This window comes from Dendrobates tinctorius, unplaced genomic scaffold, assembly GCF_039654945.1.
Source record: "Dendrobates tinctorius isolate UK_male_01 unplaced genomic scaffold, ASM3965494v1 ptg000079l, whole genome shotgun sequence".
NCBI classification, from domain to species: domain Eukaryota; kingdom Metazoa; phylum Chordata; class Amphibia; order Anura; family Dendrobatidae; genus Dendrobates; species Dendrobates tinctorius.
The window spans coordinates 1615023-1642381 of record NW_027361747.1 but is presented as its reverse complement, the minus strand read 5'-3'; the positions used below and the strand labels follow the sequence as shown (position 1 = coordinate 1642381).

At 40.8% G+C, this 27359-nt stretch overlaps 2 protein-coding genes across 6 annotated transcripts in view; one reads left to right on the top strand and one right to left on the bottom strand.

Annotated features, from left to right (window-relative positions):
• ATP8A1 (ATPase phospholipid transporting 8A1) overlaps positions 1–23574 on the top strand; it is a 311188-nt gene extending 287614 nt beyond the window's left edge. For all 5 annotated transcript variants that reach the window (XM_073583432.1, XM_073583434.1, XM_073583430.1 and 2 more), the window contains 4 exons: positions 11185–11273; positions 11532–11624; positions 16230–16321; positions 18907–23574. In XM_073583432.1, coding sequence (XP_073439533.1) covers positions 11185–11273; positions 11532–11624; positions 16230–16321; positions 18907–19004 — 372 coding nt within the window. In that variant the 3' untranslated portion in view covers positions 19005–23574. The remainder of the gene's footprint in view (positions 1–11184; positions 11274–11531; positions 11625–16229; positions 16322–18906) is intronic.
• Positions 23575–23999: 425 nt separating this feature from the next.
• SHISA3 (shisa family member 3) overlaps positions 24000–27359 on the bottom strand; it is a 56729-nt gene continuing 53369 nt past the window's right edge. The window contains exon 2 of the mRNA XM_073583437.1: positions 24000–24754. Coding sequence (XP_073439538.1) covers positions 24327–24754 — 428 coding nt within the window. The 3' untranslated portion in view covers positions 24000–24326. The remainder of the gene's footprint in view (positions 24755–27359) is intronic.

Here is a 27359-nt window from a genome sequence, read left to right as displayed (position 1 = left end):
TTTTTTCCCAGCTTCTACACTACACCAGATGAAGAAAAAAAAGGCGAAATAGTCTCACACTGCACAGTAACAGGACCGCCCCCCATTTAAAACAGTATCCTCAAAAAATAAAATAAATATATCACTGCAGTAATAATATCCTTTAATTAGCCCCTATGGTAATAATATCCCCATCCTGGCCCCGATATATCTAATTCCTGGCTCCAGCCATATGTTCTACCATCCTGCCCTCATGAGTATCCATTCTGCCCCCATATGATCCGGTCCCATGATCCTGCCCCGTCTGTCCCATGATCCTGCCTCGTCTGTCTTATAATCCTCCCCCCATCTGTCTCCATCGTATCTATCCTCCCCATGATCCTGCACCATGTGTCTCCATCTTGCACCATGACCGTGCCCCATCTGTCTCCATCCTGCCCCATGACCCTGCCCCATCTGTCTCCATCCTGCCTCATGACCCTGCCCCATCTGTCTCCATCCTGTCCCGTGTCTCCATCCTGCCCCCATCCTGTGTGTATCATAAATTATGCTTGGTATAATTAGGCTATGTTTGCACATTGCATTTTTACTGCTTTTTTTCTGTAGACAAAACCAGTTCTCTTGGCAGTAAAGACGCTGTCTACTAAAAGCAGTTCTTGACATTAGACTGTCGTTGATACGACTTTTCAGGGTTATCCCTATATAACAACCAACAGTAATCTGCCATCATTAAGTCATTCCAAAAACCCTGGTAGCAGTGTTCCATTACTTTAATGTTCTGGTGAATCCGCCTTGTTCATCGCTTACATCCTCAAGATTTTGAGGGAAGAAATCTAAATGTGAATGCAAAAAGTGCATTTACAGAGACATGCGACATCAACTGGCATGCATTTAGCAGTTCCTGAACACCTTCAACATATTCTGGAGATTTTTGTTTTCCTAAGACGTTTTCACAGATCCACTTGAAGCTTTCCCAAGATCTCAATTCCTTATCATTTAGAGTTCCTTCAAAAACATAATCTCTCATAAGCTCTCTGATCTGAGGACCGACAAATACCCCTACCTTCAGTTTTGCTGGTGAAATGCTGGAGAGTTTATGTGAAATGTACTGGAACCCTTGTGAATTTGTCTTTACCATGGCTTTCACAAAGTTTTTAATCAATCCCAACTTTATATGTAGTGGAGGAAGAAAGATATTTTTTTTTGGAGCAACTAAAGGATTATGCTGAACATTGTCTCTACCTGGAGCATAGATTTTTCTCTGTCCCCAATCACGACAAACATAATGCTCTACGGTATTTCTACTGTCCCAGAAACACAAGAAGCAGCAATATTTTGCATTCCCGTTAGCAGACTAATCACTTTTCAAATCTCCACAGATATGCCATTGATGCTTATATTGTATAGCATCCAAAACAACTGACAGATTTTCATAACTTTCCTTTAGATGACATGAGTGAACATTATGGATTGATGGTTTCATATTTCCATTGTGAAGCAACACTGCTTTCAAACTTCTCGGGGATGAGTCAATAAACATTCGCCAATCTGCAACAAAATACTCTTCATTCAGTTCTTCAAAGAAGCCATTCACATTGTTATAGTACACCATTGGTCCATCAACTGTGAAAAATTGTGTTAAAGTGTTACTTCTCTATTGGTAATAACACACTTTGACATCATCATGAAGAAGATTCTTCTTTCAACCTAGACACAAGAAGTTCAGTTTTATCTTTTAACAATGAAAGGTCTCTGATGAGATCATTTAATTCATGTTGAGTAAAGCGCTCTGGCTGCTCCATCAGGTAAATGCTCAACTTGACTTGAGGTCTCCATGTCTTCGCCAGTAGCTTCAGCTCCATAGTCTTCATATTCTACTTCATTTTCATCCAATCCAGACAACGGTGGTACAGGAACTGGCAAATTACCATCATGTGGAACTGGCCTAATTGCAGATTCAAGTTCAGGATAATTACCGTTTTTCGGACTACAAGACGCACCGGACCATAAGACGCACCCCAATTTTAAGAAGGAAAATAGGGAAAAAAATAATAATGTGTCAAATGGGGGTCCGTCTTACAGTCCAAATTCAGCTTACCTGGGAAGGGATCCGGCACAGGTGGAGAAGTAGTCACAGGGGTCATTCAGTGGTCCAGGCTCGTGCGGTGGCGGCGGCTCTGTGCTGGGGCAGCTGCGCTGGGGCTGGGGCGGGTGGGCTGTGCAGGGGCAGCTGGGGCAGGGGCAGCTGTGGCAGGGGCAGCTGTGCTGGGGCAGGTGGGCAGGGGCAGCTGTGCTGTGGCAGGGGCAGCTGTGCTGGGGCAGGTGGGTAGGGGCAGCTGTGGCAGGGGCAGCTGAGGCAGGGGCAGCTGTGGCAGGGACAGGTGGGCTCTGCGGTGGTGGCGGCGCTCTGCGGTGCGGTGGTGGCAGCGGGCTGTGCTCTGGTGCAGGGGCGGCGGCTCCGGCGGTGTTTCTTCGCAGCCCGGAGGCCCCCGCACACCCCTTGCTGGGCGCCGCCATGTTGCGGTGGCCTCCGGGAGCATGGACCCCGGCAAGATGGCCGCCGGTCCAGGGACGGCGCATGCGCAGCTTCAGATCTCGTGCCGAGATCTCGGGGGACGAGATTCAAATCTCGGCAACGAGATCTTGTCCCCCGAGATCTCGGGACGAGATCTGAAGCTGCGCATGCGCCGTCCCCGGACCGGCGGCCATCTTGCCGGCGTCCATGCTCCCGGAGGCCACCGCAACATGGCGGCGCCCAGCAAGGGGTGTGTGGGGGCCTCCGGGCTGCGAAGAAACGCCGGCGGAGCCGCCGCCCCTGCATCGGAGCACAGCCCGCTGCCACCACCGCACCGCAGAGCGCCGCCCGCTGCCACCACCGCAGCGTAGAGCCTTGCCCGCTGCCACCAGCGCACCAGGTACCGTGCATTGCGACCATAAGATGCACCCCCCACTTTCCCCCAAAATTTTGGGGGGAAAAAGTGCGTCTTATGGTCCGAAAAATACGGTACTCTCATGTTTGTTCTTTGAAAAAAAAGCCCTTCAGTTTGACAAAACAAAAGTAGCAGTCATCACTATGATTTTTGGGTTCTCTCCAAATCATGGGAACAGCAAATGGCATAGCCACTTACAATATATTCAATCAGTCACGAAGACCATTTGAACAACTTCAGCATATCACATGAGGGGCACAGCTTTTGTCTTGAACACCAAGTGGACACTTAAAGTACATCTGGTACATCTTTTTAATATCATGAGTGATTGAACGTACTTGTCCTTTTGGTGTAAAAGAACCACACACATAACAGAATCTATTTGGATGATTGATACACTGTCGGGCATTTTTCTCCTTTAAGGCTATGTGCACACGTAGTTTTTTTAGGTGTGCGGATTTTGTAGAGAAAACCGCAGGTAAATCCGCAGGACAAAAGTCCTGCGGTTTATCTAGTCACAATCAACCCTTTAACGAGTCTTGTAATATGACTTAGGATAACAGCCAATCAGAATCTCAATTTGCAGACACGGTGTTTCTGGCTATTGGCCCTCGTCAGTGCAAAGTATGAGATCTAATTTGGCTAGGTGAGAGGCTAGACAGGCAGTTTCTCAGTATGATATTGGCTGCTTTCAGTTTCTCTCTCTGTGGAGACCCTCACTCAGTTACACCTCAGTGGCTGAGCTGTTTTCTTCCCTGTGAGGTGACTTGCCCTCGCAGAAATGCAGTGAAAATCCTCTCACCATGGCGGCTGTCCGCTGCCTTCCCTTCTATCTCCCTGTGGCAGGGCTCAGGTCCCTGTAGAGGCCTGTCTCCTGTCAGAGTCTCACATACCAGTCCTTGCTGCCATCACCATCCTTTTCTGACTGACTCAAATCTTACTCAAATCTTACCACCTCATAACAGTTAGCTCCTCCCAATAACGTGACTTTCCGGGAAGCAGTCATTGGCTGACTGCACTGTCAATACTCCTTCCCATAAAACTCACTAAAACCTTTACTGATGTTGTCCCTGTACGAAAATTCACAAGTAAGACAAGCAAAGGAATGGGAATAACATAGGAAAAACCACATACATTGAAAATGCAGAAATAAGATAATCCTTTAATCATCCCACCATGGGGAAATTCAGAGCATTACAGCAGCAAGGCAGGACTAAGTACAGATACAGATGCATAAAGGCATTACATTGACAGTAGGTACACATACGAAAAAAAAAAAGATATAACCGGACTATCACAACTTTGGATCTATCAGTTCACTGTTTGGGTCGTTCTCCGTTTTGGACAGTGCTGGTTATACAGCCTAACTGCAGCAGGAAGGAAGGACTTTTTATAGCGCTCCCTCTCACATTTAGGATGAAGTAGCCGGTCACTGACAGTACTGCACATCTTTGTCACGGTCTCATGCAAGGGATGGGAATCATTCTGCACCATGTAGCTCACCTTGGCCAGTATCCTCCTGTCGCCTACTTCCTGAACTGGATCAAGGGGGCATCCCAGGACAGAGCTGGCCCTTCTAATCAGTTTGTCCAGCCTATTCCTGTCCCTGGTTGATATGCCACTACCCCAGCACGCCACACCAAAGAAGATGACTGATGCCACAACAGAGTTGAAGAAGGATGCAAGGAGTGCCCCCCTAACTCCAAAGGCTCTCAGCCTTCTGAGCAGATAAAGCCTACTGTGGCCCTTCCTGTACACTGCATCCAAGTGATGGGCCCAGTCAAGCTTATTATTGAGGATCACACCAAGGTACTTATAGGTGTCGACTATCTCAATGTCATTTCCCTGAATGTTCACTACATGTGGATTTTTTCCCTTGCGAAAGTCCACCACCAATTCCTTGGTCTTCCCGGAATTAATCCTATGGTGGTTCCTCTGACACCACTCCACAAAAGCTTGGTTAGTATCTCTGTACTCTCTTTCATCTCCTCCTGTGATGAGGCCTACTATTGCAGAGTCATCAGAATACTTCTGCAAGTAGCAGCTAGATGAGTTGCACTTAAAATCCGCAGTGTACAATGTGAAGAGAAAAGGGGCAAGAACTGTACCTTGAGGTGCCCCTGTATTGCAGATCACCATGTCTGACACACTGTCCCGAACCTTTACAAACTGAGGTCAGTTCGTGAGGTAGTTAAGGATCCAGGTGAAGAGTTGGAGGTCCACGCCAACAAGGCCCAGCTTGTCTCTCAGTAGACCTGGCTGTATGGTATTAAAAGCACTAGAGAAATCGAAGAACATTATTCTCACTGTGTTCCCAGGTTTCTCCAGGTGAGAGAGAGTCCTATCTAGAAGGTGGATAATGGCATCATCCACACCAATGCCCGGCCTGTAGGCAAACTGGAGAGGGTCCATATCCGAGCTCACTAGAGGACGGAGACGTGTGAGAACCAATCTCTCTAGTACCTTCATCAGGTGTGATGTCAATGCTACAGGTCTATAGTCATTAAGGTCTTTCGGATAAGGTTTCTTCGGAACTGGTACCACACACGATAATTTCCACAGTTGTGGTACTATACCTATTCTCAGGCTCATATTGAACAGATATGTAATGATCTCACTCAGCTGGTGCCCGCAGGTTCTGATTATCCTTACACTGATGCCGTCAGGACCTGCAGCCTTCAAAACTTTGATCTTATCCAGTTCTTTTGCAACCTGGGTACTTGTGAAGAACAGACCCTGGCTCAGTTGACAAGTTGCAGCAGGGGGTGAGGTTATTGTAGCAGAGAGGTGTGAATGGTATAAAGGGGCAGGAGCAGCCAGTGTGTGATTAAATCTGTTAAAGAATAGATTAAGTTCATTAAGCCCCTTTATCTACAACCATCCTGGAGACAGTCTGTCTATGCCCAGATATAGACTTTAGACCCTCCCAGATTTCATGAATCCTTTTATGTGACAATTTCAGTTCAATCTTTCTCTTATAATTAGCCTTTCCCTGCCTGATTAGATTCTTCAGATCTTTCTGCACCTCTCTCAGCCTGCCCTTGTCACCTGATCTGAAGGCCAACTTATTCTCTTTGAGAAGAGCCTTTATTCCGGGGCTGATCCATAGTTTGTTAGAGAAGCACCTCACTAATTTTGTGGGTACAGTGTTGTCTACACAGAAATTAATGTAGTCCGTTATACAGTGTGTGAGACCATCCATGTCATCACCATAGGAATCTTGCAGCACATCCCAAGTAGTTGTTTCAAAGCAGTCTCTCAGAGCATCATCACTCTCCTCAGTCCATATCCTCACTGTGCGAGTGACAGCAGGTTCTCTCTGTACAAGTGGCTTGTACACGGGTTGGAGGTGCACTAGGTTGTGATCCGATCTTCCAAGGGGCGGTAGGGCTGACGAGGCATATGCCCCTCTCACATTGGCAAAGAACAAGTCCAATATTTTGTTGTCTCTAGTGAGGCAGGTAACATACTGTGTGCAACCGGGTAGTATGGATGCTGGAGACACATGACTGAAGTCTCCCAAGACCAGAAGGAGTGCTTGGGGGTGAAGGGACTGCATCATGCTCACAGTGGATTGTAGGACCTCAGTGGCGGCATCAGCTTTCGCAGAAGGGGGGACATATGCAGCTATCATGATTACATGCGATAGTTCCCTCGGTAAATAAAAAGGTCTCATGCCCACAGCTAATAGCTCAATGTCCTTACAGCATGTTTGCTCTTTGACCACGATATGCCTAGAGTCACACCATCTATCATTCACAAATATCGCCAGCCCTCCGCCTTTCCTCTTTCCGCTCTACCTTGTCCTGTCCACACGAATGAGTTTAAAGCCATCCAACGAGACAACAGTGTCCGGAGTACCTTCGGTGAGCCAGGTCTCTGTAAACAGCAACATACTGCACTCCCTTAATTCCCGATGATGTCTGGTCAGCGCCGACAGTTCGTCCATCTTATTCCCGAGTGACCTCACATTACCCATAATGACGGAGGGAAGAGCAGGTCTATAGCTCCTTCTTCTAGCTTTCCTGAGGGCTAATAATGTATTAACAAAAATAATTCTATCAGAAACTTTGTGATAGAGCAAAACTAAGCATATTTTTGGAATCAGCACATTAAACTCCATAAAACAGACATATAACCTTTGCAGATGATTTTTTTTGTGTTGACCAGTGTAATTTTAGCAAATACCGCCAATTAGAAATGTATTATAGTTTTTCTGATTTTGTAGGTCTCTTTCCTCATGTGCTGGGCATTGTAGGTCCTTAGGTATCCATGGTTACGTCCACTGATGAAGTGACAGTTAGCTAGTTGCTAGTGGTCGTAACCATGGATACCTAACGTCGTGCACATGAGGAAAGAGACATAGTGAATCAGAAAAACTGCAAACCAAGACATGGCCATTCACCTAAACTGATATGTCATGCAAGGAGAGCACTAAGCGAAGCAGCCAAAAGGCACATGGTCATTCTCAAGGAGCTGTAGAGATCCACAGCTTTAGGAGAATCTGACCACATGACAACTATTAGTCATATTCTCCACAAAACTGGCCTTTATTGAAGAGTAGTAAGAAGAAAGCCATTTTTTAAAGCAAGTTGTAACAAGTCCCGGTTGCAGTTTGCAAAAAGCCATGTAGGGGACACAGCATGTAGAATAAGGTGCTCTGGTCAGATGAGACCTCTGTAGATGTTTTTGCACTAAATTAAAAATGCTATGTTTGGAGGAAAACTAACAAGGAATATCACCCTGAAAACACCATCCCCACTGTCAAACATGGTGGTGGCAGCATCATGCTGTGGGGATGCCTTTCTTCAGCAGGGACAGAAAGCTAGTCAGAACTCATGGAAAGATGGAGCTAAATACAATTGTAATTCTGGAGGAAAACCTGCTAGAGGCTGTAAAAGACTTGATTTTGAGGCATAGGGACACCTTCCAGCAGGACAACTACCCTAAACATACTACCAGAGCTACAATGCATGGTTTAGCTTGAAACATATTTGTGTGTGAATGGCCAAGTCACAGCCCTGACCTAAATCCCATCCCATCGAGAATCTGTGGTAAAACTTGAAATTGCTGTTCACAAATGCTCTCTCCATCCAATATCCTTGTGTTAGAACTCGTTTAGCCTATAGGTGTTTGAATTTGAGCCTCTAAATGTGGAAAGCTGGTAGAGACATACCCCAAAAGACTTGCGGTTGGCTTACAAGGTATTGACTTCATGTATCATTTAATTTACAAATATAAGTATTTCACAAATGCTTTCTACTTTGTGTTGGTATCTATATATAAAAATGAGTGTGTGTGTATCGGCCAAGCCCACTCCACATAGCAACCAATCACTAAGCATCTTTCATTTCACCAGAGCTGTTTAAAAGAAGCTGGGCTGTGATTGGTTGCAATGTGCAACAGTTTTCCTTGTAGACAGTTATGGTAACTGAAGCCTATTATTCTTATCATTTCTATGGTGTTATAGTCCTTCTTGTAAAGCTGGAAATAACACAATTTATTACCATGCTGACTCAGAACACCCTCTCACACAGATTGTAGGGGGAACCCAGTATCACACAGGATAGAATTAGATATTAGGCTCAGCAGACTGTATCACACAGGATAGGATTAGATACACAGCCCAGTATCACACAGGATAGGATTAGATACACAGCTCAGCAGACAGTATCACACAGGATAGGTTTAGATACACGGCTCAGCAGACAGTATCACACAGGATAGGATTAGATACACAGCTCAGCAGACAGTATCACACAGGATAGGATTAGATACACAGGTCAGCAGACAGTATCAGACATGATAGGATTAGATACATGGCTCAGCAGACTATCACACAGGATAGGATTAGATATATGGCTCAGCAGACAGTATCACACAGGATAGGTTTAGATACACGGCTCAGCAGACAGTATCACACAGGATAGGTTTAGATACACGGCTCAGCAGACAGTATCACACAGGATAGGATTAGATACACAGGTCAGCAGACAGTATCACACAGGATAGGATTAGATACACAGGTCAGCAGACAGTATCAGACATGATAGGATTAGATACATGGCTCAGCAGACTATCACACAGGATAGGATTAGATACACAGCTCAGCAGACAGTATCACACAGGATAGGTTTAGATACACTGCTCAGCAGACAGTATCACACAGGATAGGATTAGATACACAGCTCAGCAGACAGTATCACACAGGATAGGATTAGATACACAGGTCAGCAGACAGTATCAGACATGATAGGATTAGATACATGGCTCAGCAGACTATCACACAGGATAGGATTAGATATATGGCTCAGCAGACAGTATCACACAGGATAGGACTAGATACACAGCTCAGCTGACAGTATCACACAAGATAGGATTAGATACACAGCTCAGCAACAGGATGTGCCAAAGGAAAGGACATTTTCATTCCAAGAATTCCACTCATTCCATCTGATTTGCCTTCTGATTTAAAACACCTCCAGTTTCCACTTCATCTGGCATTTGCAATGTCCATTAACAATGCTCAGGGACAGTCCTTGAAAGTAGTAGGGATCGTTTTGCAATCTCCATGCTTTTCTCATGGTCACCTTTACGTGACTTATTCAAGAGTTGGAACTGCCAAAAATATGTTCATCTTTGCACCGAAAGGAAAAACCAAAAATGTTGTTAATCAAAAGGTTCTTGATTGAGCTGAAAATAAAATACTATCAATACTTGGGTAATCGTTTAGTTAATTTGTGTTGCAAATCTGTAGTGCTGAATATATGATGTGAAATGTTTTTATGTGCAATATAATCATTATAATTTGTTATAACTAACCACAGTTGGTTACTATGCCCGGGCAACGCCGGGCTCTTCGGCTAGTAGCATATAAAATCCAAATAAAAAACATTCACAGTTGGGTGTAATGTTAAAAAGTGTGCAAAAGTTCATGGGCTATGAATACTTTTTCAAGGCACTGTATGTAAGATGGCACCATTTTGCAGCAAAAATTAAAGGATGACTGTTTCACCGACATGTTTTGGTTGCTACAAAACAACAGTGGCTGATTTTTCTTTTTTTTTTTTCGTATTGCCAAAAACTATTGGTCCTTATTTACCGTATTTCAGTCTTTTTAAGTCTACTTTCCAGGCCATTTATGAATTCCCACAAGAGCCACTTTGGTGGCAGATTCCATTTTATTTCCTAAGAAAGAGGAAACTTGGCAAATCTTACACATTAGGAACAATTTGTAAACCACAGACCCCGTCTGACGCAGCCCATCCTTAGAACAGGCTGCTCCTGTTTTCTGCCATTGTCTGAATGGCTGGAGTTTGCCATTTCCCAGCTTGACCAGCCTGTGTGTGTAGAGATGTGAAAAGTTACAAACAAAAATGGTTTCTACAGAATGTGGGGTAGATTTTTTTTTTTCTTTTTTTTTTTTTTTTTTTTCTTTTCTCCATCCGTCCGAAAGAAGAAGAAGAAAATTCTTTTGGGATTTTACTTTCCCCACCACCCCTACTTGATCCAAAATATACAAAGAAGCCTTCTGTCCTAAATGCGGATGTCGGCTTTACATCTTTTAGGTTTGGATTAACTCGGCAATTGAACAATAAAAAAATCTGACAGGCTTTCAGATATGACGCAGAAAGAAAAAAAAAATCCTTCCCACCTCCCCCTACCCATGTTCAGTTGCAAAGCCAAAGACTGGGGGCCTGAATAGTAACTCTGGACCATTCATGGTTAGCATTACAATGGTCAGTATTAACATCTTAAGGCCGACATTATCGCTTCTTCTCCATTATACTTGCTGGAATTAGAAGCAAGGTAGCTAGAATCTCGGAAATCCCAAAGTGTTTCTGGAAAGTGCAGCTCGAGGGTCGGAGTGTCCGCAGGTAGACGCGTCGTTTCCAGTAGATATTGTATCACGCTTCTTTTCCGATTATTCGCATTTCTTACAGCTTTATACAGTGTACAAATGCTTGTTTCCTATGTGTCGCGGGGGCAAATACTGAAAATTCCTGGAAAATGAACAGTGTAAACTTCGACAAGTTTAATCTCCAAATATTCAAAAAGATTTTACAATTATGGCAAGAATGAAAAATGGATGACTATTGGTGGAATGGTGGAAAAAGGTACAGAAATAGTTGCTACCGAGAGAACTGTGATCTGTCATTATGGAGCTATATATATTATAGGATGACTGTATATTTCAGGTGATATTTGCATACAGATCGATGTAAGTCCTTGCAGTTGATGCCGCTCTTACGCCGACCGTATCTGTGTCTTGCAGGCAGATATGATGTTCAGCTCTGGCGTATTCTGGATGGGTCTCTTATTCATTCCCATAACATCTTTGGTTTTTGACGTGTTTTATAAAGCGTAAGTATTGTTGCATTTTTCTTCCGTGGGTTTTGGAGGTTTATTAGTTTTTTGTTTTTTTTTATTTGCTTACAATTATATCCTGACCATGTAGTAATTCTGACTTCTATGGTATAATGTATAAATCATGCCAAACGAGATTAGTGTTTTCTGTATTATTTAACATCTTTGTTGTGTTACATTTTTTTCTGTAACTCTTCTATATGAAGATCTTTTATAATTTATTGTTGTTGTGTTTTGTTGTTTTTTTTTATCAAGCGTCAAAAGAACAAGTTTTAAAAATTTGGTTGATGAAGTCCAGGAGCTTGAAGCCAAGTCCCAAGACCCCGGGGCTGTTGTACATGGGAAAAGGTAAATTTATTCAATAAATATATGTGTGTTTATTAGTAATAGTCCGTGCCTTATCATTTAATTTATTGCTACCTAAAGGACTTGCAGGAATAAGGTAGTATAATAAACTAATAATAATAATACTAATAATAAAATAAGAAATAACTATTTTAAGATATTTCCTATTATAAGAAATCATGTATTTTACTTCTGAGATTTTCTTGTGTATCATTTATTTATTTATTTTTTTTTGCAAGGCTTTATTTTCCTTTTGTGACACAATGAAAACCTAAACAACCATTGGAATCAATGTCCACTACATTCTTTTGAGTATTTTAGTGTATTTTTCTGCACGTTAAACATTAGCATGTGATGACCGACACAAGAGAATGGCATTACAGCGCTTCATTGTAGAGACGGCTCCTCGGGATTGTTGGCGCGCATTCACAACATATCATTTAGTAGAAAAGTTGTGGTTGAGTTTTTGGAAAAATAATGTACACGACCAAATATTTAATTTTAATTTAATTTTTTTTTTAATTTGCATTATCGAAGTGTGAATGTGAGACTCCATTTGTTTATCACATGTAGTGATGACTCAAGTAATGAAGTGACCTGTTAACCCCCAGACCATAGTGTCTGATGTTGTGTTGGTGAAAGTGCGGCTGTTAATACTGAAAATTTGGAAACATAAGTTTGTAAATTGAAACATGTATACACATATATATGTGTGTGTTATTATTTATACATTTATTTGCTATATGCATCTTTAAGTTGTCAGTTGCATTGGTAATGTGGTAATGTTATAAACTAGATAGTTTTAGATATATACAGTGTCAGAAATAGAGTGCTCAAATCTAAGCAAGACCGGTGCGCCGTATCAGCTACATTTATTAGCTTCTTTAGGCTACTGTTATTTGGCCTCTGTGTATAATATTTATGGTCAAAGTATAGGATGCCATGAATGGGGTGTTGGTAAACAGGAATCTAAAGAGAACTGAACTTCTTTTTGTGTTGTTTTTTTTTTATCATTTTGCAGTAAATATTGGAGGTGCTTCTAACTCTAGAACTTTTTAGGTTTTTCTGTACTTTTCTATACTTTGGGAAAGAATATGTAACAGACTGATGCAGACTCATACAATTAACCCCCCCAAAGAGGTTAATTTATGTATTTGAACTGTACATAGGTAACTTATTCCAATACCAGCTTAGCTTGCATGTAAAAGCTGTCTCAAGAACCACTACTGCATGTTAACTACAGAGAATTCAGTAAGCCCATCAGTCAAAGCAGGCAAATAGTCCATGAAAAGGAAAATAAAGCGGAAACTCCGTATAACTTGCAACTCTATTTAAATTCCATTAACCCCTTCCTGAAATGTGCTGTATATGTACTGCGCTGCCAAGAGCTGCGTTCCCGCAAACCGCTGTGTATATACTTCGTGAGTATCGCACGGACTCGCGCTGAGCATCCCTGCGATCAAGTGCGGATGACGGCTCTATACGAGCGCGCAGTAACGCCCACGATCGATGCTAGCATCGATCGCAGGTATTTAACCCCTCTGATGTCAATAGTAACAGCGACATTGATGGGCATTGGTGAAGGAGGGAGCTCCCATCTGCACAACATGATTGCGATCGAGTTGTGCTGGCGATCTCCATAGCGACCCCAAGTCAAAGGATGGCAGGAAAAGTTGATGTTCAGTCCTGGGACAATGTAAAAAAAATATATATATTTTTTTAAAAATCACAAAATAAGACCCTTTCAGTGAACACTATAAAAAAAAAAGGGAAAAAAACTGTTTTATCATACCGCGATCAAAAAGGCAAATGTTAATAAAAATTGTATCTCTGAAAACGTCATATTGTCCTGCAAAAAAGAGAGCTGTATGACGGCTTATCAGCGGAAAAATAAAAAGTTATAGATCTCAGAATATTGCGATGCAAAAATAGTTTTTTTTTTTTCTATAAAGTAGTTTTTATTATGTAAAAGCACCAAAACATTGAAAAAAATATAAATGTGGTATCGCTGTAATTATACTGACCTGAAGAATAAAGCTGCCTTATCAATTTTACCACATGCGTAAGAAAAAACTATTCCTGAGTTGCTAGGTTTTTTTTTTCACTCTCACCCCCCAAAAATCGGAATAGAAAGTGATCAAGAAATGTAATTTGCCCGAAAATGGTACCAATAAAAATGTCAACTTGTCATCTAATCACTTATACCACACAAGGAACCGCGTAAAAAATAAATAAAATCATCAGGTCTGTTGATTTGTTCATTCTGCCTCCCAAAAATCGCAGTAAGGCTATGTGCACACCGTGCGGATTCTGCTGCGGATTTGGCCCTGCAGATTCGCAGCAGAACTGCATGTGATGTACAGTAGCATTAAAGGCTATGTAAAACAAAATCCGCAGTGCACATGCTGCATTTTTTCTGTGCAGCTTTGGTGCGGAATGAAAAATGCAGCTTGTCACTTCTTTTGTGCGGTTTTGCTGCAATTTTCCACCTGCTCCATTCTAGAAATCTGCAGGGGAAAACCGCACAAAACATGCAGTAAAACCGCACAAAAATCCCCAGGAAAAATGCAGGTCATTTGACCTGCGGATTTAGTAAATTCTGCGCGGAAAATTCCAAAACAGAATACGCACCATGTGCACATAGCGTAAGGCTGCTCGGATCACAATTTATCCTGTGCTCTAAGCTGAGTGCTTACACCGTGGTTTCTGTGTATCTGTAATACGCAATTCAGAGGGAACTCCCAGAAGAAAATTCCTTATAATGAGACAGATGGAGGCACTATGGACACAGTCTGGCCTGTGATCCAGCGGTGTCCTTCTTTTTAGACATACATAAAAGCACAGTCGGTCACAGTTTTGTGCACCTCTGAGAAGGACACCACTGAACACAGAGGCCAGACGGAGTCCAGAGTAACTCTGCTGTCTCATTATAGTAAATAGATACATCAGGGGTTTCAACTGAAACACATTACTTGGAAATTTAAATGGAAACCCCGATGTAAGTGCTCAGCGTAGAGCACCAGATAAAAGTGATTTCAAACATGTAAAATGTTCCCAATAAAAGCTTTAAGTCAGTCCACAAAAAAAGTAAGTCCCCACTCAGGTCCGTCATCTGTTAACGGAAATATAGGGGGCTTCCTTGTTACTGGTAGTACGAAGGCTCTGGAAAGGTGAAATAACTCCTCACCCCCCACCCAAAAGAAATTCCACAGCTTCTGCACTCCCAAATCCAACTGCCCCCTCCCTTCTGAGCTCGTGTGCCTAAACCACATGTTTGGCATTTCTGTAGCGATGACAGCCCGCCTATTGAGGGCAGAGCATAGTACTGCAGTGCGCAGGCATCAGGAAAGGTCAGAGAGGTCTGGCGCCTGCGCACTGCAGTACTTTACTCTGCACTCAATAGGGCAGATATAGTATGCCTGTGCAGGAGCCGTGGCAGAAGTAAGAAGGAGGATGTCATCGTTGGAAGATGGGAGGCGCCGGACCTCGACACCTATCGGGCCGGACCCCCGGGTGACTATAATCTAACTCGTTTTTCTTATCTTTCAGGTTACATCGGGGGCTTATCTACAGCATTACAGAATGCTGTAGATAAGCCCCTGATGGCGGTGGCCGCAGCTCATAGGGCAAAAATGAGATGACAGATTCCCTTCAACCCTTCTAACTTCGTAACCAAAAAAAAATTGTGCTTCAAAAATTGTGCTGATGTAAAGTAGACGTGGGAAATGTTATTTATTAACTATGTTGTGTGACATAACTGACTTAAGGGTATAAGAATCGAAAGTTTGAAAATTGCAACATTTTTGCCATATTTCCGATTTTTTTCCTCAAATTAACGCAAGTCATATTAAAGAAATTTTTACCACTATCATGAAGTACACTGTTACACTAAATACACTAAGGCATAAAAATTAAAAGTTTGAAAATTGAAAAATTTTAACCAAATATCCAATATTTTCACAAATAAACCCCCAAAAATATTGACTTAAATTTATTACTCTCATAAAGTACAATGTGTCATGGAAAAACATTCTCAGAATCACTCGAATATGTTGAAGTGTTCTATAGTTATTGCCACATAAAGTGACACTGGTCAGAATTGATAGATTTGGCCTGGTCAGGAAGGTGAAAACAGGCTTCGGGGTGAAGGGGTTAAAAAAAAATGGTCATAGCAAGGCAAAAGAAAATGTTGACATTTCGACTAATCAGTCTTATCCGTAACATGTTACCATTAAGACCGTTTAATTGAAACGCGTCAGCATATTCTGCCTTGGTATGACCATCTTTAATAGAGTTTAAATAAAGTTACAAGTTATACGGAGTTCCCAGCTTTCTTTTCCTCTCTCATCTCCATTCTATTAACAAGGTTTGTCACGGCTCCAATAAGTTACGCTAATGTCACCATGAGGAGCTATGATTTGCTGAATGCAGTGACGGAATAAAGTATTGACGCATTATAAACGCACCTTACTTTATTCCACCTTCTCTTGTGGCTACTGAAGACTGTATTTAGAATTAAAACGTATTTACACCTCATTTTCACTCTTCTGCTAAAATCTCTTTACTTATTCTTTTTTGTACAATTGCAACTTTTTCTTGTGTCCACAGTTTAACAGAGAGGGCGCAGCTGTTGAAAAATGTTTTCAAGAAGAACACAGTCAACATGTATCGTTCAGAGTCCGTACAACAAAACCTGCTTCGTAAGTATCTGTCTGCTATATTTAGAGCGGCCCACACAGTCAGGAACTTTTGCCTTTTTTTTGGACTATTGCCCAACTAAGTTGGGTAAATATCACGGAAGGGGGGTAGTGGTGCAGAATTAGAAACAAAGGTCAGTTTGGTTGTTTGTTTTTAAACTGTGCTATACCTTCATAAAAAGGGTTGTTTTAACTAACCAACATGGGGTTTTTTTATCAATTTTAAGGCTTATGAATGTTATAGACAGGACTACCCAAAACTGCAACCTCCCATTTACCGTAATAACATGGGACAAAGAGTAGCTGAAAAAAGTAGTTCAGCTAAATCCGGCCGTAGAGTAATGTAGTCAGCCATTCATTGGATTGGGTGCCATGTTTTTTCTTTACTGCTTGCAAGTTATCTGTATAGCTGCCCAATGCTTTCCATAGAGAGATTGGCAGATGATCCCACAGAAATGGCTTTTTTGAAAAAAATGTCGGCCAGACGAAACAAACCTTCAAGACCTTACTGACGTGTGATGTACTTCACTCGTCGAGTGCAGGCTTATGGAGAAGAACGAGGAACCGAGACTGCCCAATACATAACAAGTGCTTACTTCAACGACGATCAAAGCTTCCTCCGATTGCCACAGTTTAACCACCTAAATGTCACTGTCCATCTCTATCAGGAGCATTTAAGTCGATTGATTTCATCTTGGAAACCGCTCCCGTGCCCATGGTTTCTTTTTCCCTTTCCACACACTGAATTATGGCAGCTGTGCCAGCTGTAGTCCTAATGAAAGTCTCCATCTTGTTGGTGCTTCTGTGAAGCCCAGCCACAGGCCTGAGCTTCAGTGGAGGCCATCAATTTATTTACATTCTGCAATACTCTAGTATTGCAGAATATAAAACAAGAGATCGCAGGTTCAATTCTTCAATGAGGACTTAAAAATTAAGTAAAAATATTACATTTTTAGAATGTATTTTTAAAAAAGAAAAAAGTTTGAATCTCACTTTTTTCCCCAGATCAAACTGAAGAATGAAAAAACAAACATCACTCAGGTCACTGCACCTCTCTCCCCAAGAGTACAACACAGTTATCAAAACTTTGTCTATACCCCAAAATGGTACCAATAAAAATGTCCATTGATGGAAAAATGGGAAAAAAAATATGCAACTAACAAAATTGACACAAACATTTTTACTTCCAAAGTTAATTGCTCTTTTTTTTTTTTTTTTTTTTTTTTTTGGGCCACAAAAATAGATTAAAAGCCATACATGCTTGGTATCACCATATCGGCGTAATCATTCTGACCCGAAGAATCCTGTTGCGAGGTCATTTTCACCACACACTGAATGCCCAAAAACTATGCCTGAATTTTGATCATTTTGCGACACAGAATTTCTTTCCCGCTTTTCAGTAATTTACTTGGTAAAATTGAAGACTTCATTCAAAACTGTAACTCATTCTGCAAAAAAAAAAGCCTGGTATGGGCATATCAGTAAGAAAATAAAATGGTTACGGCTTTTGGAAGAGGGATAAGAAAAATAATGAAAGTACAAAATAAAATATCGCCCTGTCAGGAAGAGCTTTAGCAGGAAGCTGTTAAAAGAAGAAAACTTTGTGGTATTGGCCCAAATGTAGCCTCTTACTAGATATTTTACTTATTTTTGGGGGGCGTTTTTCCTGTATTTAATATTATACAGAATATTAGCATCCCTCATTTTTCCTTAGGCTAAGTGCACACGTTGCAGAAAATTTCTGCTCAAAAACCTGAATCTCTTCCCAGAAACCACACCTATTTTTCCGCGGCGGTTTTTGTGCGTTTTTTGTTCTGTTTTGATGCGTTTTTTTCCACAGCGGTTTCAAACCGCATGGAAGAAGCCAAAACCGCGGAAAAATCCGCAAAATTAACTGGCATGCTGCGGGTTTTACCGCGATGCGGTTTTTTCGCGGTAAAAAAAAACGCATCAATGTGCACAAAAGTGCAAAATGTATAGAAATGACTGGGAAGCTTATTTTTAGCGGTTTTATAGTGAAAACCGCAGTAAAAACCGCAAAAAAAAAACGCTGTGTGTGAACACAGCCTTAATATATCGCCAACAGTGGCAGTGGGCTATATGACTGATGCTTGACAGACTAAGCATTTATCTGTCTGTTTTAATCTTTGTAGCTTTTATTCATCACTTTTACATTAGTGGGCCTACTTTATGAACTTTGACCTTTGCTTACAACCAGCATTTCTTTGTGAATCCTGATATGATAATAAAGCGATTGATCATCCCTGGTCTATATTTTTTATTAATTTTTTTTCTTTTTAAGAGCCTTACACTTTGAATAACCTATGTTCTTAATATACTCTTCTATACTTATTGCTTTATAGTTTGACTACCTTTTAAATCTGCCTATGCTGCTTTTTGCTGGTCACAGAAAAATTAGCCACTATCCAAGATAAATAAGGAAACCTTCCGACAAACCGATTATTGGTAGGATTCTTGTAAAAGAGCCATAATAAACATTTAGGCACCTGTAAAGCCAAATCATCAGTGCGACCAAAGTCTAAGCATGTTCTACCCGTCCATAAAATGCTCCCCTCATTTTTTTACAGATGGATATGCTTTCTCCCAGGATGAGAATGGCATTGTCTCACAGTCAGAAGTAATCCGAGCTTATGACACTACAAAGCAAAAACCAGACGAGTGGTGAAACGAGACGTCTCCGTCGGCTCTCTTGAGAAATATAACAATGAAATATCAAAGCTTCTCTTCAGGTTTCAAGAAGATCTGTGGTCAAAACTGTCTCCCGACTCCTGAAGAAGATATCGAACAAATTGTTTCTAAAAATTCAAATTCTTACTTTCTGCTCGTCAGTAAGAAGACTAACACAACTGTGATAGGAAATGTGGTAGACAGAAGGATGTTTCAGTATTAAGAAGGAAGAAATGCCTTGCTGCCTTAGTGACCATCCAGATAATTCTACTGACCATCATCAACGTGCAGGATCACGAGTCTACAAGATTGACGACCGTTCTGGAATTCAGAAGTGAAAGACCGGAGGTCCTCCCGCCTCACTGATCCGAGCGCCGCTGTAGAGGGTTATGTGTCAAACTATTTAATAAATATGTTTGCCAAAGACACAATGGCTTCTTATTTACACTGAGTCTCTTCTCCATGCGACTTCGGAGATAGAAGAAGCAGTAAGATGCATTTTGCTCAGTAAGGGAATTTGTGATCCTGTCTATAAGGCACTGTCAATGCGCTGCCCAGGGCCCTTGTTTTTATTATCTGTGACATTTTACACCTTTCGTCTTATTCATGCATTTCTGTTTATCTTGTAAAATAGCAAATGTGTCTGCCGTGCTGCATCTGCCTGTGTGTCAGAACGCTAGGGGTGATGCGTTTCGCTGAAGCCCGTGACTTTAACTGCTGTGTCGCATGATACATTTCTTTCTTACATCTCCATTTTTTTTTTTTTTGCTGTTTTTGTTTTGTGTTGTTTTTTTTTGGTTTGTTTGTTTTTTTTTAATATTGCAGTAATTTAGCCCATGTTGTATTTCCACTTTGGTCATACAATTTATATATATATATATATATATATCTCGACATCTTAAATATTTTTTCCTGACTAGTTTTTCATGTGAGAAATTAAAAGAATTCTTAGTTGCAGGAAATAAAAAAAAAAATCTATATCCCTTACACACACATTTTTTTTTTAGTTTTTTTTTAATGTATTTTCTATATATATCAAGAAAACATATTTATTTTAATTTAATTTTCCTGTATTTCCTTTCTAAAAAAAAATCTTTTTATGACTGTAAACTGCATACACATTTCTGTTTAATTATACATATTCTATTAATGTTAACATTTTGTCCCCTCTAAGTGGATAATTTTTGGGTAAAAAAAAAAAAGGAGCTTTGTTGCTCACTCTATGGCGAACTGGATTTTCAGCGAGCAGATTGATTCATATATTGTACTAACCACTGCAAAGAAATGACAGAACTATGAATTAATAGGAAATATGCAATTTTCTTACAATTAACATATTTTGAATATTCTGCTTGCAAATTAGACTCCGGCGATCGGAAAAGCTTTATCTGCATAAACATTAACATATTATTGAAGTCTAAGGATAACTCACATAATACATATACAGGAGATGTACGCTCCTGATCAGGAATTTTTTGAAAGTTTTGAATCTGAGGAGAAAAAATAAAATACCAGTGAATCTGAGATAATTGCCTACATCTGTAATATGCATTTAATTTATAAGTGCCTCCATGACAAGTTATAATAAATACTATAGCAAATGTATCAGTAGAAAAGCAACTTCACAAAATATATTCCCGAATACCTTTACAATATCTAGAAGAACAGAAAAGCTTTAATATTTCTTATCCTATATGACAAAATGTTCTAACATGTATTCAAAGCCGACCCCATTCCCCGAGTCAGGGAAGTCTAACAGTGTTGCCGGCTGCTCCCCACTTTTACACTTTCCCAAGTTTTTAGGGCCTGTTCACACTCTACATTTTTGCCACGCGGTTTTCAAGGGTTAAAAAGAAACCCACTGCACTTTACATTATCAGCGAGTTGTAGTGTTTTTGGAGCATTTTTCACCCATGCAAATGAACTCAATGTGTGCACATACCCTTAGATTGCTCAGCGTTGTGTGTGAAGAAGTCCAGGGGACCCTGAATGTTATAATCTAGGGGGTGCAGGAAATACTAAAGGGCCTGTATATAAGGAGGTTTCACATATTGGACAGTTTGTTTTGCTTTGAGTTATATTATCTGATTGAATAGGATATTTTTACAGAAAGTGTTGGATAAAATGATTTAGGCCAGGGTCAGACTTGCGAGTACAGTGCAAGAAACTCGCATCAATACCCGGCACTGCCGCCAGCACTCGGGACCGGAATGTGCGGCTCCATATATCCCTACTTCGATCCCGAGTGGCGGCGGCAGTGCCAGGTATTGATGCGAGAGACTCCCTCGAGTTTTTCGCATTGCTCTCGTAAGTCTGACCCCGGCCTTATACAAAGCTTTTGTGCAGGGCCACTCCTTATTGAGGACCTCTTATCTCTCCCAACATGTCTGCTTTATTTAAGACTCTTATTTCCAGTGAATTAACAGGAGCATTTTTTTATTAGAGCTTTTTATTGCACCATTCGTCTATTTTTGCTCCTTGAAATATGTAAATTAACTACTGGGCAATACCCTTTAACTTGTCAAAGGGGGCGTCTCTACAAAATGTAAGTGAGTGTGAGTTAGTTTTGAAAGCCCTGTGTATCTAGAGGGAACCTGTCATTTAAATAACAAAGCGCTAATAACTTCTAGATATGGTTTCAAACTGCAGGTTAGTAGCATTCTGACACGTGCGGTGCCAGCACTGAGAGCCCTGCTGCCAGGAGGAAATTAACTTTATTCCCTCGGCAGCGTTCAGCTTCTGGACCAGTCACCGCTCTGTGTATAGAGGAGAGCGGCTGACAGCCAGCTGTAATGCTGACCCTGCTGTCAATCAGTGGCGGGATGCAGTTGAAGCCACTGCACTCAATACGCAGAGCGGTGACTGACGACGTGCCGGCGCCAGCCTTAGGCTGGAAGCTGAACTCTGCCGTAGGAATAAAGGTCACTTCCTCCCAGCAGTGGGCTCTCAGTGCTGGCATTACATGGTGTCAGAATGCTATTAACCTGTAAACCCAATATCTGCAGACGTTTTTTCAGATGACAGGTTCCCTTTAACTGTTTTGCAATGTCGTGCATCAATACATATTTCTTTGGGTATGATTTTAGGTGCCAATTCCGTATGTGCAAAATTTAACTGAAGTCAGTCCACTGTATTTGGCGCTATATCGGCACCTTGTCTGTAGGAGTTTTATTAGATTGCTTTTAAGTCTTGTTATTACATTATTTTTGCACTTATTTATCTGATAGTTTTTACATCGGAGGCCAGGAAAGGCGATCGTACTACTGAATATTGATGTAAAATATTTAGCTGTTATTCAATGCCGCATTGCTAATTTGCCGTCTTGATCCTCATTTGAATAAGTAAACGGCACCTATGACTGGAGTTAGTTTTACTTTGTGTGGAATCATTCCCCTCATTCTGTTTCTGGGTGGATCGACATTCGTCTCCGGATGAAGAAGTTCCATTTACTTTTTTTGTGACTTAAACACTTGTGGTTGAGATGAGCGTACCTGTTCTGTCTGCATGAGTTTTCAAGTACAATGTTTTTATGATGTTTGACTAATGTAACTCCTGTTTCTGAGGGTTTTGATGATTTGCAGGCTTGCACTATGCTTGAGTACTATGTGTTTGGGAAAAAAAAATGTTATGTTCATTAAAACGTTTGTGGCTCAGTTCAATCGAAATAACGACTTTCTGTTTTTGCCACGTACTTATTTGTCTTCGCACTAAATTTTTGCAAAATCGCAATTACATATTTGATTGTGGAATAACATTTTTTGTAAGATTGTAAGTCTTTAACTTTCTCTGAGTTCTCCTCATCTGATTTATGACCGTAGGCTCGTCAAAGTTGAATTTGCACTGAAATAAAGAGCAAATTCGTTCAAACTTTTTTAATGAAACTCAATTTCAAAAAATTATTTTTAACCCTCAAATATTTGCATTTAACTAAAAAGACTGTTCCACCTGATATGACATTGGGGAGACACAGGCAGAGGCAACAATATGACTGTAGGAGAATCCGGTTTGTGGCTGATATTAATTGAAATTTTATGGGCATTTTACAGTTGGCATTTGTCCTGTGTTTCTTCATTAGCACTGTCCAATCAGATTGGAGAACAAAATATCGACACTTTGAAAGAAGCCATGATTGAATGTTTTCTCTTTTCTTCCTGCCATTATGTGTATAGTTGTTGTTTTTACTGTAAATTTTGTGTATATTTTTTATTTTGTGTTCTGCTTTTTGTTTGCTCTGGATGTCTAATGGGTCGTATCAAATTTATTCTTGATTTTCAATTGATTCCTGCTGCTGTAACTAGAAGTTTTGGTGCTGCATGACTAATGTTTCTGCTGAATGTTTTGGTCATAACTCAGGTTTCGTTTTGTGATTTACATTTGATCACATTTTTAGTCTGTTAGGCAAGCAAGGATATGACTTGAAGATGGCACTGGTTTTATTTTATGTTTTGTTTTGTTTTTTTTACATCTGTTAGCTTTTTCTTTAGGAATGTGCATGGGTAACGCAGTATTTTTCAATGTTTTGTCACAGTTGTTTCAGTTTAATAAAAAGTTTAGTTTGAACATGAAAAGGGAGTTTTGTTTTTATTTTACTATTTTGTAAACACATATTCAACCCCTTATTGCCCGTTACCATACCTTTACATCAGGGAGCTCGTCGGGGACTTAGGAGAAGGCTCAGCAGCAGAGTGTGCCCCACTTTTCACAAAAATTTAAAATAACCAATAAATTTCATTCAACTTCACAATTGTGTCCCACTTGTTGATTCTTTACCAAAAATTTTACATTTGGTATCTTTATGTTTGAAGCATGATATGTGGGAAAAGGGTGAAAAGTTCCAGAGAGCCAAATACTTTCGCAATGCACTGTATTTTTGTGTATTCAGTGTAGTTTTAGTGTACATGGTTACCGCACCTGAAATGATATTATGGTGGGCCATTCTTCAATTTAAGAACACATCATGTCACATGTTGAGTCAAGATCTCAAGCTAATCATATTTTACTTTTATTTGTTATGGTTTTTCAATTTTCATGTACAAAAATGTATGACCTATTACAAATGAAATGTATTTTAGAGAATCTTCACTGGTCAACACTCGAAAACAATTCAACTAGTACAGCAGTTGTTTTTCACCAGTAGGAAAGAAAAGTTTCCTATATTATACACCTTCTATTGCACAATAGTTCAGGTTTCTTTGCAAAACATTGTGCATCATTATTTGTCTCTACACAGAAGTACAGAATTGTATACGCTGTAGCATCCATCCTGTATTCCACAAACTTTCCACAAAAATAAAGAACGGATACTAGTTTCCAAATAGTCTTACTGTCGAAATTCAGGACAGTTCTTAGAGTTTCCATCTGCTTGGAGAGGATATGAAAAGTACTGTGTGGGCACCAGAAATGTTGATGGATTGAGATGAATAGAATGTGCTGAAGAGTACGGAGGTGGGGGAGAGGTTACTAGATAACCAGGATCTGCTCTGGTGGAGGAAAGACGACGTACTGATCCCCCAGTAGAGGTGGAACTAGTTGCAGTGCTAGATTGTCTAGATGGAGTCCGTAGGCTCGTACTGGTCAATATCATAGGTAGAGATTCAGGAGGGTAACTGCGTAAGGTGAATCTCATCGGTTGTTGAGATGTCTGCTTCGGTCTCAAACATGTGCAGCAGTAGACAGCAACCAGGGAGCCCAGGATGATGAAGGCAATGAATATGGACCCAACAACGAGGAATGGAACATATACGGGTTCTGCAAAATAAAACGTAAACATGTAAGATTATGGTAACAGCTACAGAGGTCTTTGCATTTTATATTGCAGCTATTATTTTGGGAAAAATGTGTTTTAATGATTACCCTGATTTGCTTCTTCAGCTTGTTTGTATTATAATACATTACAAGCTGCTCAATGCCATTCACTGTTAATCCTAACACCCAAACTCTGCCCATTGCCCCCTTTCACCAGTCCTGTCCACCAGCCTCAGCAGACTCACCTTTTTCTGGGTGTTTAGTTTCTGCTATTCTGGCTACAGTCTGTTTAGCATAACACAAGTGTTTTCATTTGTCTGCCCTATCACGTTTTGGTTGTGGCTTTATATTCTGTCTCCCTGTTGGCATTTTCTCGTGATGATAGTATCTTTTGGATATTCAGCCATTCTGCTGTAATGTAAAGCCAGCCAGTGAAATTCCAGGTGGGATTTTTCTCTTTACTGTTTCTGTTCTGTACTCTGCACCTATCTTATTTTAATTTTTAGGAAGAAAGCTGCATATTATCTAACATTACATACTTTATACATTATTTTATATTTCATAGTTTATTTTACTCACTCTGGAATCTTTCCTTTTTCAGCACACTTTCCCTTTTGTAGGTAAATCACACTTTCCTCTGCCCTCTGGTTCTTTAGCAAGAACGTGAAGCACTTGACGGCCTTTCAGGCAATATAGGTCCAAGTTGCCATTTTCTAGTTTGTGAGTGGTGCTATCTCTGCTCATGCAGGAACCACTAGGGACTGTGGGGTCAGAATCTCTAGTCTGTACATCAAAAGGGAGTTGCAATTTATTTTTACTTATTGTACCAAGTGTGTTGTTACTGTAGAATAACAGAGCAATGTCAACTTCACAGCAAAAATGCAAAGTGAATATATTCGGATAGACATTGAACTGCGATGAGCAGCTTGCAATGTATTATAACACATAGGTGTCTATAGTGGACATTCAAGACAAAGTAGAGTTTAGGTAGCCATCATTCCTGTGCCATCTAATCTGAGCAATGAAAGATTGCAAATTGGAGACAACAGCATTTTTAGATATCTCTTGTTTGCGCCCATAACTATAAAAAGTTCTATCGGCATGCACACTGTCTACACATAACTTATATTCTTTGCAATGGAATTTTTTTTGATTGAAGATCTTGAAAGAAAACTATAACACAATATTAGGACAAAGAAAATGTTCATGAAAACAAATGAGAAAAATAAAATGATTGCAACAAGAAAGCTAGAAGTAGCGGCATGATGGTGATGCCTAGCCTATAAAAAGTAAGGCTGAGCAAAGAATAGGTGGGATAAGGGAAGAAGGATGGGTGGAAAAGAAAGGTAGTAAGAAACCGAGATTAAAAGTGTAAGTCTTTGACTATTTAAACCCGTCTTATTTCCAGATTAATAATGCACCTCATTGCTTTCATGTATTATACTATTGATTTGAGTTATGTAGCTGTGAAGTGAACTGAAGGTTTTCTACAGTCCCCGTGTCCTGCACCCTACTGATTGCCTGACTCTTATGTCCCCCATATTCCGTGCCGGCTGCTAAGCTACCTGAGCCTGTGAGCAGGAAGTGAACACTTTCACACCATAAATAATGAGGCAAAGTTCTGTTCCAACATCAACACACTGGCGGGAGGAGAAACACATGTATAAAACATGCTGCAAAATCTCCTTCACTCACACAAGTCAACATCTGCAAAGTCTCCATATTTAGTCCAGGTGACTGCATCCTTGGGGCACGGCTGCCATATTTTCCAAGGCCAATTCAAACATTAAATGAAAAGCCATGAATTCACTAAAAATGTTTGCATTCTGTATCAGAAGTAAGGGTTTTATTTTACCAAAAAAACAGCTGCTTAGAGTTCTGTATCACTGATCCTTCGTTGGAGAGAGGATGTCTCACCACAAGATCAAGGGAGTACATCCCATAGACCATGTGGGCATGGCCGGACTGGCCATCTGGCAATTCTGGCAAATGCCCGAAGGGCCTGTCTGGTCATGGGCTGCCTTGTCTGCTATGTAGTTAACAGAATCGGTGTTCTCAAGACTCCCATACTGTTAAGAGTTGTGACGGAGCACAAAGTCGCTGACTCCATCACTTACCCCAGCAGGCCACAGGTATCATTAGAAATATTGGTCTTGCAGTAAATCTTGCTTTCCTCCATCCAGGGTAATATATCCCATCTGGTGCTTGGGGACAGGGACAGCATGAGCCTGTGTGATTTCAAATGCCAGGGCGGAATTTAAGCCCCAGTCCGTACCTGCATGTGGGCACTATTGGTCCCTAGAGAAAGGAGGCCCACCCCAGGTTTGTCGAATCTCCTTATAGAAGGCTTGTCACTTGGTCCTAAGTGGCCAGTCTTTGCTCTTATTTTCTTCCCTCTGCTCTCCTGAGTGTACATATATATTTGCTTTAATCCGCAGAGATATGGACTTATTTATTTAGTGCAAATTCCGATATTTACCAAGGGTAATAATGCAGAGCAACCTAAAGAAACAGAGAATCCTGTGGGTCACGTCCCTGTGGCAAAAAATTAGCACATATGCCGCATGGCATATTGACAAAATACTCAAGGGAGCAGTGAGAATAAAAA